This window comes from Clarias gariepinus, chromosome 10, assembly GCF_024256425.1.
Source record: "Clarias gariepinus isolate MV-2021 ecotype Netherlands chromosome 10, CGAR_prim_01v2, whole genome shotgun sequence".
NCBI lineage: Eukaryota > Metazoa > Chordata > Actinopteri > Siluriformes > Clariidae > Clarias > Clarias gariepinus.
The window spans coordinates 28,046,233-28,067,500 of NC_071109.1; the positions used below are offsets into that span (position 1 = coordinate 28,046,233).

Consider the following 21,268-nt stretch of genomic DNA (forward strand, 5'->3'; position numbering starts at 1 on the left):
ATCTTCTCGAAAAGGAGAAGGGGATCTGATACAACTAGGCTTATGTCTGTTGTGCTTTGTTATGGCACTTAACCAACGACTTGAGGGAACTTTTTACAATATTAGCCTTTATAATAGATAGATAGATAGATAGATAGATAGATAGATAGATAGATAGATAGATAGATAGATAGATAGATAGATTGATTGATTGATTGATTGATTGGTTTTATTAACTTTATTAATCCCAAAGGAAAATTGCACTGTTACGGCAATCAGTTCACCAATTATACAGTGGCTTTAGTGCTTAGCACCTCCAGGGTCCAGGTTTGTTTCCCAATGGCCCCATAGTGTGTGAATAAGTGTGTGAGTGTGTGTATGTGTGTGCCCGGTGATGGATTGGCACCCTGTCCAGGGTGTACCCCTATATCTCCTGGGATAGACTCCAGGCCCCCTGTGACCCCGTGATAAATGACATAGTGAGTGGGTATTAGTAATCATAATAATAATCATAATAATAATAATACTCCTTGTTGGTGTAATCTTTTTCCCAGGTTATTTTGTTATTGTATTATTTAATGAATGCTACACATATGGCTTATAATAAAAGACAAAAGAGCCAACAAGCCATGCATATAAACATGAAATATTACATTCAACAATTGTACATTTACAATTCCTGATGTAAAACTGTCACATAAGGTTATGTGCATAATGTTATATGAAATCCCTTTCAAACTTCTTCCTTATTGAGGCTAAGAATTTCAGCCCTAGGTAGATAAGCTTACAAGAACACATTTATTGTTACGTAATATTTATGTTCAATATAATTTTTGCACTTTTATTTTCCAGTGCAATCTGACCGGAAGTATACAGTAACAGTATTACTAGTATTTAATATAAAACTTTTCTTTTTAAACAATGCCTAGGGTGTGCCATAGACAGTGTGCCTCATAATGCTGAAATGAAACCTATCCTTGAGCGTTACAGTACTGTATATGCAATAATAATCACCACTGTGAGGGCTGAATAGAAGAATAAGTGCATGTCTGTGCCTCATTAAAAAGAGTCATTTTCATTTATACAGGAACAATAAGTGTCTTCACTAATGCACTTGACAACAAACAGTACAACCGTGTCATTCTGCCTTCAGCTATGTTAAAAATGTCTTTTTATGGGACAACTGAGTAATATATCCTGGCATGCCTAGCTTTAGCACTATACCAAATTAGTTTATTAAGTGAGTGGCAGGATGGAGGATTGCATATGAAAACACACTTCTTTAGGGTCATCGGGTTGATCCTGGGCTTGCGTTATTGTCTGTGCTGAGTTTCTGTTCTCTTCTGCGTCAGTGTGAGTTACCTCAGGATTCTCAAGTTTCTTTTCACCGCCCAAAAACATGCCAGTAGGTGGATTGACTAAGATAAATTTCCCCTACGTGTGAATTATTCGTGTGAATGTGTGTGCATGCTGCTCTGTAGTAGACTAGAATACCATCCGAGGTGTATTTCCCTCTCATGCCCAGTATTCCCAGCATGGGCATTGGATCCACTGCAATTCAAACCAGCATGAAGTACTTAGTGAACATGAGTGAGTGAGCTTATTAGCTGATATTTACTATACACCCTGTATCGGCCAGATTTGTTTTTCTCCTCCTGATGAGGAGTTGTGTAAGAGATAATACAGTATATCAGGAGATTTCTGTCAGTTTATGTGGAACCTGCAGATTGGAGGAAAGATTATAAGGATTCTCTTCCCACTCTTCCCAAGTGGGGTTACTTTAGCTGTTTGTTTTTTTTACCCCATATTTGTTTCACATTGGTCATTAAAGACATAAATTAAATCCCAAATATGACAATCTCCTGTTAAACAATATATACTGTACATATTTATTCATCTGTACATATTCATTCATTCATCCTGTTACAGAATGACAATTAGTTATAATTCAATTCAAGATAACAACTGTTGAAGTGTGTGTACATTTTTGCCTTGTTATTTCAGTGGTGAAAATATTAAGTAAACCCAGTAAAAATGTTCAGTTTAGATTTTCTAATTAATATCCTTTGGTGCAGGTGTACGTTATTGTCTGGCACATAATTGCTCATAACTTCATTTCTACTCAACATTTTGATTTCATTTATGGCACAGATTTAACTTCAGGCAAGGCCTGGCAATGTTTCATTAAATTCTGTCCAGCCACTTTTGTTTAATATTGTGACGAAATCTGGCTGGACAGACATACAGACATGCGTACAGCCTTTCAGATAAAAAATTGTCTGAGATTTCCGGGTCGGCAGCACGGCGGGTCTAGGTTCAATTCTCTGCGAGACTTAATTCCTTAATTCCAGAATTAATTGCAAGTTCTCTCTGTGTTTGGTGGGTTTTCTCCGGGTACTCCGGTTTCGTCCCACAGTCCAAAGACATGCAGATTAGGCTAATTGGTGTTCCCAAATTGCCCATAGTGTGTGAATGTGTGTATGTGTGTGCCCTGCAATGGATTGGAACCCTATCCAGGGTGTACCTGCCTCATGCCATAAGCCTCCTGGGATAGGCTCCAGGCCCCCGCGACCCTGAATACAGAATAAAGCGGTATAGACGATGAGTAAGTGAGTGGTTCCAGGTCCTTCAGTGTTAAATTGAAAGAGCACATAAATGGCCAAAAGAATGTGGACACCTGACCGTCACACATCACACACATTGTCACGGCAAAGTTGGAAGCACACAATTGTCTGGAATGTCTTTGTATGCTGTGGAATTACAATTCACATGTACTGGAACTAAGAGGTGCTCAAACCTGTTCCAGCATGACAGTGCACAAAGCGAGCAACACGAACATATGATGTGTTCTGGTCGGAATGGAGGAATTTGAGTACCCTGCGCAGAGACCTGACCTCCACCCCACACTCAACACCTTTGTGATGAGCTGGAACAACTACATCAGACCTGATCTCAGTGATGACTGAATACTTGTATAAAGTCTAGTGGGAACCCTTCTAAGCAGAGTGGGGTCGCAAAGGGGGACTAAATCTGGGAATGGGATGTTCAACGTCCACAAACTTTTGGCTTTAGAGTGAGTGTATCCTTATTGAATGTCAGAAATGCTGGGGGGAGAAAAAACAACAACAAAATAATCAGGCTTGGCGTTTAGACACTTTGTGACACTTTTGGCTTCTCGTATTGTTGAGGAGCGCTCGCGCGGCTGAGCTGGAATGCATTGACGTCAGAGCTGACGGCGCGCGCTGGTGCGCTCGAGCCCGAGGTGAGCGCTCGCGCACTGCAGAGAGAGAGCGAGTGAGCGCGAGAGACTCTGACGGAGCGGAGCAACGTCTCATCTGTTTCATTTCTCTCTCCTCTCTCTCACCTTCAGCCGCACACACACACACACACACACACACACGGGACTCAGTTTGGGAGAGTAGAAGGAAGAAAGATTTCATTTTTAAGATTAATATAGAGCTTGTTTACAGAGAAGGAGGCGGATGCTCGGCGGTAAACACATAAACAACCAACGGTAAGTTAATAAACACGAGCGCGCGCGCAGTGTCTTCTTTAATCCCGATGTGTGTGTGTGTTTGCGTGTTTGTGTGTGTAAACACATGTGAATATTGTGTTCAATATGGCCGTATGTGTCGGCTGTGAGCTTCTTCTCTGTTCGGTCCAATGTGGATGTGCGCAGTTTGGACTCTTAGTGCTGTGCTTGTGTGAGGAAAGTGTGTGTGTGTGTGTGTGTGTGTGTGTGTGTGTTTTGCAAAATGTCATTCAAACCTGCACTGAAAATAATTTACAATGCATTTATTTTTCGCATCATGATTGAGTTGAATTAACCCTCTAAACAGATTTAAATCAGCTCAGGGTTGAGTTAATTAATTAATTAATTAATGCATCAATCAATTAATAGTGCTGGATTGGTAATATACCATAAATATAGTATTGGGTAAAGTGTTGCCTCGCACCTCCAGGGTTAGGGGTTTGAATCTTACCTCCAGTCTTTGAGTGTGTGTGTATGTGTGTTGCAAAATGTTATTTAAACCTTCACTAATAATAATTAGCATGATTTTATTTTTTCACATCATGATTGGGTTCAATTAACCATTTAAACTGATTTAAATCAGCTTAGTGTTGAGTTATTTAATTAATCGAGTAGTAGTGCTATAAATATGTATTATATTATAACCTACATATTATAACCTCGCACCTCCAGGATTAGGGGTTAAAATCTTGTCTCTGGCCTGTCTGTGTCTGTGCGTGTATGTGGGGTTTACATCTTCTTCCTGTTCTTGGTGGGTTTGCTCTGGGTTTCCCCCCAGCAGTCCAAAGTATATAGATATGCAGAATGAGCTGATTGGTGTGTGTTTGTGTTTGTGTGTGTGCGCATGCGTGCCCTGTGATGGTTTGGTGCCCCATCCAGGATGTCCCATTTCCTTGTGCCCCTACCCTGGGCTTCCTGGGATGGGCTCATCGACCCTACACAGAAGAAGAGATATGGAAATTTAATAAGAAAAAAACAACAACAAAGTGTCTAATTTGATCCTTAAAGCTGTAGTAGTCAATATAAATATTGTGAACAATAATAATAACAATACATTTTATGAATAAGCAGCTTACGAGCACTCAAGGACACTTTAAATTAAAGTTGCATGTTTATAGAGTTGCAACTTGGCCTTCAAGCACTTGAATGTAAAAGTACTGACAGCAACTCTAGAACTATTAGAAGTTTGGGGGGAAATAAAACTTATTCAAATCTTATTTCACTCTGCTTATTTACCAATCTCACCTAATACACCTTTAAATCATTAATTAACCAGTAGTTTTTAGTCAGCTATTAATATGGTGAACTTCTGCAGTGTTAAATAAACCTTGAAAATGTCATATTAATCCATAATTTTGAAAAAATCCCAGAGTCTTGTAAAACTCGTATTTAAAGTAAATACAGATGTAAGTGTATTTGTCGAGTGATCTGTTAATTAAACACAATAGGTGCTCGTGGAACATTAAGAAGAGTGTTCACTTTAACAGGAGTTTTAGATGGTAATTCGATGCTCATGATATCAACACTGTTACTGGGTTTCATACAGGCGTTAGGCTGCGTTGGTAGGCCAGTTTTAGAGTAAGGTTGTGAACCTCATATGAACTCTGGTTGTCCAGACGGCCTATGTAGAGTTGGTTGCTACAGGGACGTGTAAGGATACCTAAAGGGATGGTCGTTGGAACAACTTTACAGTATGTTGGGTTTTAGGGATGGCAGTAAGGACAGTTGCAGACATAGCTGTAAGGAAAGAATGTAGGTAAGAGTGCAGTTATGTAAGACTATAGGGAATAAAGTAGCGAGGACTATATGGACAGTTGTAGAAAGGGTTTTAATGACAGCTCTAGAGAAGGCTGTAGTGATGGTTGTATTGATGTTGTAGAGATTGTTGTATTTGTAGTGGGTATGATTGTTGTGAGGGTTGTATTGATGGAAACTCTTTAGGTATGAGTAGTGATGCAAGGATGGTTGTTGGGATGATGTAGTGGTGATTGTAGTGATGGCTGGGCGATGGTTGTAGCAATGTATGTGGTGGTTGTAGTGATACAGTAGCTGCAGGTCAGATTGTAGTGATGGCTGCATTGATGGCTGCAATAATGGCTGTAATGATGACTGTAGTGAGAGTTGTAAGGATGGCTGTAAAAATGTAGTGATGGTTAAAGTGATGTAATGATTACTGTAGTGATGGGTGTAGGGATAGTTGTAGTGATGACTGTAGGGAGGGTTTAAGGGATGTTAGAATGGCTGTAAAGATGGCTGTAGTGATGGATGTAGTGATGGTTGTAGTGATGGTTGTAAGGATTGCTGTAGTGATTATTGTTGTGATGGCTGTAATTATGTGATGGCTGTAGTGATTGCTGTAATTATGTCATGGCTGTAGTACTGGTTGTAGGCATGGCTGCATTGATGGCTGCATTGATGGCTGCAATGATGGCTGCAATGATGGCTGCAGTGAGGCTGTAGGGATGGCTGTAAAAATGTAGTGATGGTTAAAGTGATGTAATGAGTACTGTAGTAATGGCTGTAGGGATAGTTGTAGTGATGGCTGTAGGGATGGTTTAAGGGATGTTAGAATGGCTGTAGTGATGGCTGTAGTAATGATTGTAAGGATTGCTGTAGTGATTATTGTTGTGATGGCTGTTATTATGTGATGGCTGTAGTCATGGTTGTAGGAATAGCTGTATGGATGTTGTGATGGCTGTAGTGTTTGCTGTAATTATGTGATGGCTGTAGTAATGGTTGTAGGGATGTTGCAGTGATGGTTGTTGGGATGGCTGTAGTGCTGGCTGTAATGATGGTTGTAGTGATGGTTGTAGGGTTGGTTATAGTTATGTAGTGGCGATTGTAATGATGGCTGTATTGATGACTATAGGGATGGTTGTAGTAATGGTTGTAGTAAAAGCTTTAGTGATGGTTGTCTTGACCACTGTAATAATAGTTGTGTGTATACTTGTACTGAGGGCTGTAAGGATGGCAGTGTAGTGTTGTAGGCACAGCGGTAGGGATGGCTGTATGTATGTTCATAAGGTTGTATGTTTGTGTGTGGTATTCACTTAAAGCCTAAACAGTGGTAGTGATTGTTGTAGGCTCAGTCAGAGGAAAGGCAGAAGATTACGCTGAGGGAGGATGGTTTTAGTAATGGTTGTAGTGATGGCTGAGAGCACGGCTGCGGGTACAGCTCTGGGGACGGTTGTAAGCTCCAGGCTGAAGACTTGAGCACTATGTGCTGCTGTTGCTGCATCTGAGCTGTGCGGCATTTCCCACACTCAGCAGCTGTGTGTGTGTTTCTAGCATCATTGGTTAGGGAGTGTGTGTCAATGTTTGGAACATAATTCTAGAACTGCAGGCCATGTGAGACTGTGTGTGTGTGTGTGTTTGAACGTGGGTGTGTGTATATATGGGTGTGTGGGTGTGATTGTGCGGTATGGACACAATGTCCTGACACACATGCCTTCGAGCTGCTGAGAGCAGCATGCTGCAGTGTGAGTGTGTGTGTTGTGTGAGAGGATAGCGCTCTCACTGCAATTTCATCACACAGCACTCGAGACGCTAAGCGATTAAAATATCGCGGTGAGAGAAGATAGGAAAAAAGGAAGTAAAAAAAACGGAATTGCCAGGATTCTGGATGTAATGGGTTTAGATACTGGTGTGTTATGAAGTGCGCAACTTTGAGAAATGTGCTATTTTGTAGACACCTGCCGAAAGTCTAGCGTGCTCGTCAAAGCACTCCGTGCACTGCTTAGCGTTAGCGACTAAACCATTTAGCCCAGGCGGTATAGAAAACCCATAATGCACTCATATCTATAGGGAAGGGCGCTTTGGCTCTGTGCTAAGTTTTCTGAGGCACATGACTTTTATGAACATCCTGAGCAAAAATGATGAGCGTTGACTCCTTATACAAATTCAGAAGGAGTATAAATATGCAGTGTGGGCATAAAGAAACATTATGAAGTTAAAGATTAAAAAAAAGCATATATAAACAGTACATATATATACTGATTATGTATAATTTTTTAGCTAAGTATGATGTTAACTTATGAGTTACATAAAAATAAAAATAAAAAAGAGCCATAAATGGGACATCTAGAAACCAGGTGACAAAACAGTTTATTTCTGTTGTAATGACGAGCATTTTAACACCACAGTCCATATGGGGATTGAATCACTTTTGGTGCATGTTTTGGCTTTATTTATTATAACTGGAGGCGCGTTTCGATTGGCCTGGAGTATGGCCTGTTCAGCCATGTTAAGTGTGATTCCAAACTGCAGGGAGTCGAAAATGTTCAGTTCAAAGGTAAGTAAGAACGGTGTAGGGAACGAGTGAACAACAGATGTTCACTTCAATGGAAAAGGGAATGAAAAATGTCCCCACAAGTCATTGCGTCTTTCATGCAGCGTGAAAAACAGGATCTCAAAGAAGAATTGTTATATTTATTATAATTATCATCGAGGGCGACATCATATTAATAGGACACAATAATAAAAAAATATTAATATTACTGTATAAAGGCTAAACCATCTGTAAAAAAAACGTTTCACAGGTTTCAACATGTTTTATAATGGTATTAGTTTTTGTTTCAATAAATATTTAATATTAAATGGAGCTGCTTGAAATCAGAAAATAAACTTTAATACAATCGAGGATTCCAATGCCCCAAATTGATTCAAATCGACAGTCTACCTATATGATGCACAGATTTACAGTACTGTATAAAGATATACACGTTGTGGGTTATATATCCAGCTCACCTATTTGTTTTACAAAGGTGTGCTTACTAAAAGCTTCTTACTAAAAGCCGATTTTTATTTTTACATTTGAAATCTAATTAAGTTCAAGAAAAACCAAAGTTAAAACTATAGATGGACTGATTGGTTTTTGTTTTTATATATAACTTTTTGTTTAAGTAGTTGGGGGTGAAAGTTTTAAAATTTAAACTGTACTGTATGTTGATAATTAAACATAGAGTATTAAATAACTTTTAACTTTTATATTTAAAATTGCACAAAGTTATAGAACGTTCTCTTCTTCAAATCTCACAATAAATAAAGAGTTCAAAGGTTATCGCACAGAGCTGTTTTCTTTTTTTTTTTTTTATATGTACAAATAAAATCCACTTAAAAATGACATGACTGCTAGCAACCAGGGAGGGCGAAGGCAATATCACATGCTCCCTTAAAGATGACCACTTCTTTTGAACTACACTGTTTGGGGAATAACACACTCTGAGGAAAGTGTTAACTGTGTAAGCTCTGTGACAGCCATGATTAGCCTGTGTCGCTGTGATTGATGTGAGAGTGCAGGTACGCCACCCCTGCCCCTCTGAGAGCACAGCCCAATCTGCCCCTTAGACTCCTGGCTACGGACAGCCGTAGCGTCAGCCAGGATTGAAACTCGCCATGTCCATATGATGGGTTAAATACTTTTCTGTTGCGCCACTCAGGAACTTTAAAAGAAATGTATACAAATAAAAAAAATTTAAAAGTTCAAGAAATCCATAATGTTTCCAAGGTCAATAAATAATTGTGTTTAATGATCTTAATGTAAATATTAACCAAAATAATTGTGATTTTTAGCCATGATACAGTTCACGTTGTTAAATTGAGTCAAGTGGGCATTGCAATAAACTCTCTCTCTCCGTCCTTGTTAAGATTATGTCAAGTTTGAGATGCTCAACCGTGAGAAATATAAAACGTCAGAACAAATTTAATTCGTTCTGGAGGTGAGCTCTTAAGGCGAAAATTTATGTAGCGGTACGAATTTTCTCCTTAGAAATAATGTAAATGCAGATAATCTGTTCCAGTCACCCAAAAATATTACCAAAAAAAAAAAAAAAACATGCGGGAAAATCACCTAGCGTCCAATCGTGGATTGACACTTTCTAAACAGCGATTGACACACTTGAGTGAATTGACAACAAATTTGCGATCGGTTTGGTTTGTTCATTCGCTTGTTTAAAAGCCGTGGCAGATTTCGTGCAAAATTTTAATTCGTAAAAATCTGTAAGGGAAGGCATTTGTGTGCCGAGGTTTCGCTGTAAAACCCAACTGACATTCAGGAAATGATTTTTACTTGAAAATTGCCTCAGATAATTCGACGGTGATCTGACACACTGCTCACACACGCCTCCAGCTAAACCGAGCAGACCGGCTGACGATGGATTCTGGCCATCACAGGAAATCAACAGAATCGGTGTGTGATGATTGATTTATTCTCTTTAACACACAGTGCTGTGAACGTGACAGACCCGTGACTGTTTTAGCATGAAACCCTTCATCAAAAACACTGATATATATAAAAAAATCAAAAATCAAAAAATAAGTCAATAATTCAAAGACTCTTAAGAGTAAGGGTGTGTGTGTGTGTTAATGTACTCTGCACACTGCTGTTCGCTCCCCCTCACCACACTGACCTCATCAGCATCAATAGTTGATGATGGGAACACTGACGATGAGATCATACCTGTAGAGGAAACCCCACTCCTCTCTCTCATCTCTCATCCTTCTCTCTCTCCCTCTTCCTCTTTCTCTCATCCTTCTCTCTCTCTCCGTATGAGTCATCATCTCACACTCGTCCCCTGGTGCTGTCTGTCACACTGAGCCTCCTGTCAGGCTGCATGATTTTGTGTGTGTATGTGTGTTTGTTTTTTGTGTATTTGTGTTGTTGTTGTGTGCATGCATGCACGGCTTCATCAGTCATCTGTACGTGTATATGTGTGCGCATATGCAACCTTAAGCGTGTGTGTGTGTGTGTGTGTGTGTGTGTGTAAGGCAGCAGCTGCAGAGCCATGTTGTGCTCGTGCCTGAGATGTGCTGTGTAGCACTGAGAGAGAGAAACACACAGAATGGGTGGAGTAAGTGTGTGTGTGTGTGTGTGTATATGTGTGTGTATATGTGTGTGTGTATGTGTGTGTGTATGTGTGTGTGTATGTGTGTGTGTATGTGTGTGTGTATATATGTGTGTGTATGTGTGTGTGTGTATGTGTGTTTGTGTTTGTGTATGTGTGTATGTGTGTGTGTGTGAGTGTTATCAATAGGATGCAGTGTGTGCTCTTACTGTAGTAGGAAGCAGTTTGCCTGTCAGACACTATGGAAGGGAAAACCTTATCCTTCCTCCGGACACACACACACACACACACACACACACACACACACACACACACACAAAGTATACACAATATACACAGTCACATGCTTATACTGTACATACAAGCATACAGAAATGCACTTTCTTTCTTTTTTAATCTTTCTATCTGTTTTTCTTTATTTTTACCAATCATGTGACGATTAACTTTTTTATTCTTTTATAAATGTTTTTTTTACCTGTTGAACTTTTACCAGTTTTCTTAATTATATTTTTATAATCTTATTTTTTATGTTAAACATGATGTTTGCTTCTGTTTGTGAGTATAGAAAGATAGAAGTAGAAAGAGAAGAGATATAGAAAGAGAAAGAGAAAGAAGTGCCTGTAGAACAATGACCCTGTGTGTGTGTGTGTGTGTGTGTGTGTGTGTGTGTGTGTGTGTGTGTGCGTGTGTGTGTTGAGGTCAAACACTCAGCAGTGGGATAGAAGTGAAGCAGCACATCAGTAATTAGCCACATTGCTTTCTGCAGAAAAACAGTGCACTCTTTGTGTGTGTGTGTGTGTGTGTGTGTGTGTGTGTGTGTGTGTGTGTGTGTGTGTGTGTGTGTGTGTGTGTGTGTGCGCGCTCATGTGTGTGTGGTCCCAGTAGAGATCAAGTGCATCACCTCAACATGGCATCAGTCTCTCTCTTCCCTGGATACAACTCATTAACTATTCTGTAACCTCCATTACCACACACACACACACACACACACTAATTATGATATCTTGTTACACATATTGATCTGCACCATCTGGTTTGCGCTCTCGTCATATGACCCCTCCAGCGATATGCACAGAAACACACCACCTCTCGTCTCTCGTCTCCAGATACGGTCACATGACCACTCAGATACCGTCACATGACCACTTGGAGACTCCATGTTTTTAATGTTAGAGTTGTGTTTATTGCCTGAAGCTCGATCTTACTGACAGGTGACATCAATACCTTAGTGGTACAGTAAGCGTCTGTAATATAATTCCCCTCATTCACATCAGGTAAGGTTGCAGTCGAAAGTTTGTCTACTCTCATCATGACCATGAACGTCACGGCATTATTGCGCTCGCAACAATTTCTTCTAGCGGGGCAGGACGATTGTACGACCGACAATCCTTAACAGGAATTTCATCATGCATTTATCAAATATGCACTACTGCTTAAAAGTTTGGGATCACCTTGAAAACACACACGAAATTGGTCTGAATAGAAAATATTGCAAAAAGAACAAGACATGAGTTAGAAATAATGATTTTGATGGAGGTTCTAAAACTTTGACGACTTCTTCCTCTAAAAACACCTTTTGCAGCAATTTCAGACTGGCAGACTTTCTAGCTGTCGATTTCTCCGAAGATTATCTGATGAGATGTCACCCCATGCTTCCTGGAGCATCTCCACACAAGATGTCTTGGCTTGATAGAATCTTCCTCCGTACCATTCGGTCAAGCTGCTCCCACAACAGCTTGATAGGATTCAGATCCGGAGACTGCGCTGGCTGTCAGAATATCGGCTAGAACTTTAATTGTTTGTAAAAAAGTTTTACATTTTTTTGTGAATTGCATGAAACAAAGACATTTGCAAGTGATCCCAAACTTTTGCGCGGTAGTGTACTTACAGTTCAGCACACGTGATATTTCATCTGTATGTCCCTTCACATTTAGCAGATGTTTTGTGACGACATCAAAAACCTCTGGCCCGGCTTTTAACTGGAGCAGGGGGCAGCTCAGTGGTTAAGACATTGAACTGCGTTTTTTTAAGATCACACGTTCAAACCCCAGGACCACCAAGTTGTCCCTGTTGACCCCTTACCTTCTCAGATGTATAATGAGATAAAAATGTAAGTCACTCTGGATAAGGGCGTGTGCCAAATGCCTACATGTTTGATCTATCTTTTTAGCTGAATTGGTTGTGGTCATTTAATTATGTATTGGCACAAACATCTTCTTCTTTGTCTTTCGGCTGTTCCCATCCACAAATCCCCTCCTTGGTCTTCCTTTACACCTCCTGCCTGGCAGTTCGAATCTTCTACCAATATAATCACAATCTCTCCTCTGAACATGTCCAAACCACCTCAATCTGGCCTCTCTGGCTTTATCTCGAAAACATCTAACATGGGTTGTCCCTCTGATGGACTCAATCTTTATCTTATCCTTCCTTGTCACTCCCAAAGAGAACCTCAACATCTTTATTGGCATTAACATGACGGCACAAATTTTCTACAGGGTTGAGGCTCCAAAAGCTTCCTGTACGGTTTCCTGCTTTATCGATTCAGTTCAATTCAGGTTTATTTATGTAGCACTTTTAGCAACGGTCAATGTCTCAAAGCAGCTTTACAGAATCAAAAAATATATAGAAATGGGTGTGAAAAACAAGCCGAGGGTCACGATGGCGAGAGAAAACTCCCTGAGATGATGACAAGAAGAAACCTTAAGAGGAACCAGGCTCAACAAGGAACCTGTCCTCATTTGGGTGATATTAGATAGCAGGGATTAATCTGCAGTCATGCTGAGTGTTAGGAGGGATTGGAAGTTTAGTAAAACAGGAAAAATGTTCAAGTCCACTTTCATTTTTGGAGGCTCAGGTACAAAACTGTCTGTGGGAATTTCCGTCCTGAGTGATTGACCATGAGGGAACATCTGCCTTCATCAGCCGAATCCAAGACCATCTACATGGTCAAGTGGAACCGGCCACAGGCATTACACAGGGTCTTCATGCTCAACTGCGAACCAGACTGGTGCAGATTCCAGAGCAGAGGCTTCTTTCTTTCGGTCCTTGATGATGAGAAACTGGTTTGACTGTACAGTAGAAGGTGACACTAGTCTTCCAGCAGCTTCCAGCAATTCCTGAAATCTCTTTTAATTTCCTCTCTGCTGAGGGTGACAGTTTAAGTGTTCCAGAACTTGGCAAAGTGGCGGCACCTCCCAATGACTTGTTCTTACATGCAATTGTTTGAACTGATCTTGGAATCGGCAGTTGTTTTAAAAAGAGAGATTTCTGACTTGTGCAAAGTAAATCTGCGCTAAGATTCATTGCACTTTCCTTTTCGTTGTTCTGTGTGTTGGTCGATCCAGTGAGTGCTCTCAGACAAACCATTTTTATGTTGGCACTGAGAAGCTACTGTAGCAGCTGTAGTCAATCATGATTATTAACAGAAGTTGAAAGGCCTTGGCCTTGACAAATTAACAGATATCCTGGGATTTTCAGCACCACTGAGTTAATATTCCAATGATGGAGTATGTGTATTTAATTGGTTCTGTATTTATAATAAATTAAAAGTTGTCCCTCATAATTTGAAAATTTTCTTCTATTAAGGATGTAGACCAACACATTAACTGGTGACAGGATCATGGGCACCCAAGGCTCACCCGTGTCCACGGACACCAAAGACCGTGATGTTTTGCGTTGTAATGTCATGGCCCTTTCTCCAGGAAAAAAACAGTTCAAAGAACTTATTGCAAAAACAAGATTCCTTTCCATAATGAGGGTGTGTACAATTTTGACCACAAATGGTTTGGCTGAACATTATTATGTTAGAATTAGACCGAAAGTAATTTTAGATAAACGAGACTGAGATGTCAGTTTCTCGCACCAGGCAGCAGTATCGCAGAAAAAGCGCTTCAAACTAATCTAGAGCTTTACTCAGTTTAGCATTTATTCTTTTTAATTAGAATATCGACAATTCAAAATAAAATGTCATTTATATTGTAATGTGCACTTTTGTACATCATGTACTTCGAGTTACGCTAGACACCTAACAGGAGAATGCTGGATTTTATGGAAATATTAAGAAAATTCAAAGGCTATTTAAAGTGTGAGAGTGCATGTGCACACACACGTATTGTACAAGTGTGTATGCATTGCTCTACCCAATATACCACTCGTAGGGAGTCTCTCTCTCTCTCTCTCTTTCTTTCTGTCACACTTTATTTTGAAGTTTGATTTTAATTTATTAAAGTTTACACACCCGTCTGTGCGCCGTGTCACATGCTGTTTTTCAATTAATATTTTAAATATGAAATATTAAAGACAGAGGTTACAGAGGAGGCTTCTATCAGTTTTTACTCTAAAGGGAAGAACCGCACATAAGTTTACCAACATTACACACTGTAGCACGCACATGCTTTCACATGCAACACACCCGTTCCTGTTTAAACAACACACACACACTCTCCCACACACACAAAGATTAAAGATAACTAAGTCATACCTAGCTCTCCGCCGATTATGTAAAGAATTATGCAAAAAGACCAGATTTTGCAACATGCCCTGTTATGCCCGTGCAAGCATGCCATGCTTATTTCTTCATGTAGTCAAGATATAAATCTGAAACAGTGTGGTAATATTAACCCTGTAACAAGGTGTGTAACCCTTTAGCTATATATATAATTAACCCTATACAACGGTAAGGTCAAAAATGATCTGCAGTTCAGCTGTAGAATTTAATTTTAATCTTCATGTCTTTTAGAAAACACAAATACAATTTTTTTTACATTAAAAAAATTGTTCCTTTTTTATGTCAAACCAAACAGTTGAAGAGATCAGGACTATGGGGAGGTTACTTAAATAAGTTTTTGCAGAGTGTGGATAGTGTGGGCTGAAGTGTGCAGACGTGCATTGTCATACAAGATGACGACGCCCTTGGATATCAGTCCTCTGCATTTAATTTAAGTTTAGGCTTCTCTTCTTCACTGTAACGAGCACCGTTGATTGTTGAACCTTTTTCTTGATAATGTTCCAATACTGACACTTGAGAATCCAAGAAAATTATAAGCATTAATGAATTTTCCAGCTGATGGTCAACTTTTTAACTTTTTCTCAGTCTGCGATTTAGGATGTTTCTGTTTACTCTCCGACTCATAGTGATAAATCCGTGTCTCATCACCAATAATAATTCTCTTTAAGAAACTTTCACCTTCTTTTGCTTACTACTTCTCTAAGTGTGTGGAAGTACGTGTTGAACCTAACTGAGCCTTCTTAAGTTGTTTATTGTTAATCGTACAGTATATTATACAGTACTATGTTACGGTTTCTTTAAATATTATGCATTTTCAATTGATTTCTAGCATAACACGAGAAACAAAGTAGATCAAATGCCCCCCCAAAATTGTGCTTTTGCGTCACAACCTAAAAAAATGGAGCATTTAATGTCTTTTTGATTGATTGAATAATTTATTCATATTGCTACTTTTATTTATTTTACTGATACCTTTACCATGAAGTGACATCTCAACCATTTGGTAGAGGACAGTGTTGCAATTATTATTATTTTTTTTATATATTTCCAAGCCAGTAAAAAGTTTCATTATTCTTATTATTATTTCCACATCAGAAGACAAAATGTTTTTTCTTTAAATAAGGATGTTAAAGGTTTAATGGCTGTCCCTTTCCCGCCTGTGCACACACACCTGCTGTTGGGAGGATCCCAGGCCACTGGAATGTTTTTTTAGAAGTTCCAAATAAATGAAGAAAGCATTCTTAAAGTACATTTTACTAAACTATTGTTCCATTGTCCTAAAAAAACAGCCTGCGGCAAGACGACGAAAGGGTTGCTAAGTAGCAAACATGACATGACGATTTATCTGACATTTAAACACATTCACGTACTGTACAATGCGCTGAAGCTGAAAGACGCAATTTAATCACCATTAATGCTGCAAACAATACGAAGAATACAAAATGTTAAAACAAATAAATATGGAAAAGTTTATTTAAAAATTTGTTACTCTTCGAGACAGTTGCGTCTCAAATGGAGTTCTGTTTTCCTTCATAAGACTCGAGTACGTGGTTATAAATACCTTAAACCACAGGTTATTACTCTTTTAAATATAAATGACATCACTGCGTCTTATCTGACGTCAAAGGAAATAGTCTGCGCGGAAACAATCGCCCATTATTCTATATTTACTGTAATTGCGTAAATGTCTAGTAAAAATATTTCGCCTTTAACACAGGGATTCTTGCTTAGTGTGTCAGACACTTAGCAACTTGTGTTTTTAATTGTGCCAGTCCCCGCCTGTGATGTAGAACAAGTAATGACCTACTAACATAACACTAAAAGTACACGTTATGTATTTAAGGACTTACTTAACTTGCTGCTATTAACACTAATGACACACTAATGGGACTGAGTGTGTGCTGAAAGGCAGGTGCACTTGGAAAGTAGAACTGTCAAGCCTTGTAGATAAAAGAATTAGACAGAGTGCTCGTATCAACTGTGAGACAAAAACATCTTCCAAGTTCCCGTCTCGAGTAAGCAATATTCAGACCAAGATTTATTTTTAGCAAACTAAATAGAGGTACAATATTTCTGAAGTCACTGATATGCATCCCTGACTTCTGTATTCATTTATACACACTTCAGGAAAAGAAAAACTTGTATAAATACTTTAATACAAAATGTAATGCTATATGTTATATATTAATATATGATATTATTATTATTATTATTATTATTATTTATATATTATATAAATATAATATACTTTATACTATTTTTCCTTTCCTGAAGTGTGTATACACTTTCTTGGCCAATTATGTGTGTGTATACTGTATGTGTGTGTGAATATATATATATATATACTGTACAGAATCGGCCAAAAAAGTTTAATACAAAATTTTTTATATGTTATAGGAAAAAAAAAAAAAAAAAAAATATATATATATATATATATATTTTTTTTTTTTAATTACTTAATTTATTTTTATTTTTTATTTTTTGCACCACGGATGGGTTTTATGTTAGACTGTTTTCCACAGAATTCCGGCCTTTACACGTTCGTAACGAAGCATGATGAAGTGCGTAATACTGTACATATAACACCATAAAACAGAACTGGTGTGATCCAGGAGTTTAACAACTTTGCAGACAATAAAATGGAAATAAATTCTTTCTGTCCGGTCCAGTACCAAATCCCGATTGGGGACCACTGCTACAGATCATCTGCTAAACATCAAGCTCTATAACCTGAATGATTGATGAAAAAGTGTTACATAGAGCAAGAAAGTAACAAAAAGGATATGACCCAAATGCCATTGTTTCACTGACTCGTGCCATTTTCACGATTTTTTTTCTTTTCATTTATTTGGTTTGGAAGTCTTGAAGTGCTGTGTTCACAATATTGTAATAAAAGTCATTACCCAAGTGCGGTTTTAATTATCGCTCTTCTGATTTTTCACAGGTGATGTCACACTAGAGCTGCATTTCCTTTAAATCTCCCTGTAACCGCACACCGGCCGCGCACCACCGATTCAAGATGGCCGCCACAAAGAGCGGCTCCGAGGGAAAAATCGCCGGCCTCTACGAGCTGGATCGCACGTTGGGCAAAGGCCACTTCGCTGTCGTGAAGCTCGCCCGCCACGTTTTCACCGGTCAGCTGGTGGCTGTAAAAATCATCGATAAGACTAAGCTGGACAGCCTGGCCACGGGCCACCTGCTGCAGGAGGTGTGCTGCATGAAGTTGGTACAGCACCCCAATGTGGTGCGTCTCTACGAGGTGATCGACACGCACACCAAGCTTTACCTCATCCTGGAGCTGGGCGACGGCGGCGACCTGTACGATTACATCCTGAGGCACGAAGGCGGAGTCGCCGAGCACACCGCTAAAGTGCACTTCGCCCAGATCGTGCGCGCGATCGCGTACTGCCATCGGCTGCATGTGGTGCACAGGGACCTGAAGCCCGAGAACGTCGTGTTCTTCCGCCAGCAAGGGACTGTCAAGCTCACTGACTTTGGCTTTAGCAACCACTTCCAGCCCGGAACCATGCTCGTCACTAGCTGTGGCTCGCTAGCGTATTCAGCGCCAGAGATTCTGCTGGGAGAGGAGTATGATGCCCCCGCTGTGGGTGAGTGTACACAGTACATGCACGTGCGTTTTTGTCTCTCTTGCCCTTGAGTTGAGTTGTAGTCCAATTTTTTTTCAAAACTTTGAAATAACACATATGATTCATGCAATTAAGTAACAACGGCAGTCAGTTGTTATTTTAAGACACGAAGGTCAGCTTTTCTGGAACGGTTCTTGCAAGGACAGTATTTTGTCTAGTGCATATGCAAAAACATTTTCATCAAGCACCATGCGGAAACTGTCTTTAATGAAGACCTTTCCAGGAAATCAAGACCAGAACTTACCTCTGCTGCAGAGGAGAAGTTCATTTAGAGTTACAAGATTTAGAAATCATTAATTAACAAACGGCCCCTCAGATTAGAGTCATTATAAAGGATTTACAGAGTATAAGTAACAGATACATCTTGATATCAACTGTTCAAATGAGATTATTGCACATATTGGACGTCTTCAGTATTGTTTTACAGTGTAGAAAGAAATAAAAGTCAGGAAAGACCATGGAGTTAAAAGGTGTGTCCAAATATTTGTCTGTATACATGTTAAAGTTTCAAAGCAATTACAGTATGTATTATCAGCCATTATTCTTTTAAAACGTACTCATGTTTTTGGGTGCGTGTGACTCAAATGTTCTTTCCCTATTTAGAAAACATTGATTCGGTTTAAGCTCAAAATATGTGAAATCAAATTATGTGAACGTAATGGACTTGCAGGTTTATGAGATCATAAATTGATCGCTGTTATTGTATATATGTGTGGTTGTGTGTGTGTGTGTGTGTGTTTGTATGTGTGTGTGTGTGAGAGAGAGTGTGGGCATGTGTGGGGTTGTTTTTATGTGTAAGAGGGCACATGTGGCTCTCTGGTGCACTTTGCTTCGGTTATAATTTGGAGTGAAGAGCATGGTAGTCCCTCAGTGGGTTTGATATTTCTTTGCGTGTGCGTGTGCGTGTGTGTGTGTGTGTGTGTTTATGACTTACGACCTATTTCTTTCCAGTTTGCATCATAAAGCTGAACAGAAGAGTGCTGTATCATGAATCTATATTCTAATTCTAATATATATTCACCCTGTGCTGTTGAGCATTTAATGTTTATAATAAATAAAGACAGTAAGTCAGTCGTGTTGATGCCTGAAGCTAACGTCTGGAACTTGGTAACAGCGCTACGTACAGCACTGTAGCTAGTACTGCTGTATTTGAATGCTGTATTATTCCTCAAGCTAAGCGTATGCTTCACTCTTCACCTTTAGTCCTGTATCTACTGTATACTGTATATGTAGTCACGAGTATTTATGGAGATTGGATCGAAACCAGATGGGATGGGTTTCTCTTTACACTCACCACCAGGTTTCAGGTTTTCTTCTTTGGCTTTATCTTTCTCTCTCTCTGTCTCTCGTGTCTCTCCTCACGTCTTTCATCTTTTCTTCAGTGAAGATTTCTCCCTGCGAACGGAAACATCTCTGAGCTCTAGGAGGCGAGACGAGGCCAAGCAGAATAATTTGCGGCAGTCCAGACTGAAACCCACATCTAGCACCTAGTGTACAAGAGCTTTGAAATTTATTCCTACAATGAGGTATAATCTGATCTAGGCGTGGTAAAGGATGCAAACTAGCTAAATGAAGCAAAGCAATACCTGAAACATGAGAAATTACTAAATTTTTTTGGATTTTTCCCCCTCCTTTTAAACCCAGCCTGGGGCACCAAAGAGACCAGACCTACTGCCCTGAACACACGTTATACTGAAACAACCAGATTGTTATACAAAATGTTTTGACTTACATTATGATCATTAACGTACTCTATCTATCTATCTATCTATCTATAAATATCAAACCATAAAGTAAAAAAACAAACAGGTTTAGATTATATGATTCATAATAAAAGCAAGACATTGTAATTAAAGAAAACAAATTAATAAAAAAAAGCATAAACTAAAATCCTACAAAGGAAGTGACTCAGTTTCTACCCACTAACCTGGCAGTGTGTGAATGTACTGTATGATTCCTTCTTCTGCCGGTGGAGCTTGTTAGTGCACGTATATACTCTACTGTACCTAACCGCCCCAATAAATAAATAAATGAGTAGTCGCACACACACATTTTTGTTTGTCAGTTTGTGTGAAAATGATTCCTTATGCTCCCAGTTCGATAATTTGAGTTAAGTCTTAGAGGAAATACACCACATATGTGATAACCTGGTCATTCGGTACCTTGAGGTCATCAGCTGACTTAATTTTTTTGCCACAAACATTGCTGAGTCTAGACCTGACCAACTGAAGTGACCCCAGATCATAACCTCGCCTCCAGAGGCTGGTACAGTGGGCACTATGCATGATTCCCTTCTTACCCTGATGTACCCATCACCCTGGAATAGGGTCAATCTGGACTCATCAGACCACATGACCACATGACCCACATGAAATGTTCTTACTTTCACCATTAAACATATTAGACTCTGATTTATACTATCAATTTTTTATAATGAACTTTAACCAATCGTTTAAGTCATCATTTTTTCGACCACGTTTCTTCGCCGTTGTTTGCGGTTCAGCACTTTCCTTCCAGGTTTTAATAATGTGTTGAACGGTTCTTTATCCAATTCCTCTATCTGCAATCTTCTTAGTTGTTTTTCTTTGCTTTTTTTTTCTTTTTGGCCAGGCAGGTTTCATACACTGATTCCACATGGCTGATGTAGATGTATGTGGTGTGTGTGTGTGTGTGTATGTGGTGTGTGTGTATGTGGTGTGTGTGTATGTGGTGTGTGTGTGTGTGTGTGTGTATGTGTGTGTGTGTGTATGTGTGTGTGTGT

At 39.4% G+C, this 21,268-nt stretch overlaps 1 protein-coding gene across 1 annotated transcript in view; it reads left to right on the forward strand.

Annotated features, from left to right (window-relative positions):
• Positions 1–3,279: 3,279 nt before the first annotated feature.
• The window catches only part of snrkb (SNF related kinase b), a 37,670-nt gene continuing 19,681 nt past the window's right edge, over positions 3,280–21,268 (forward strand). Inside the window, exons 1-2 of the mRNA XM_053505039.1 lie at positions 3,280–3,493; positions 17,805–18,468. Of these exons, the coding sequence (XP_053361014.1) occupies positions 17,880–18,468 (589 nt within the window). The 5' untranslated portion in view covers positions 3,280–3,493; positions 17,805–17,879. The remainder of the gene's footprint in view (positions 3,494–17,804; positions 18,469–21,268) is intronic.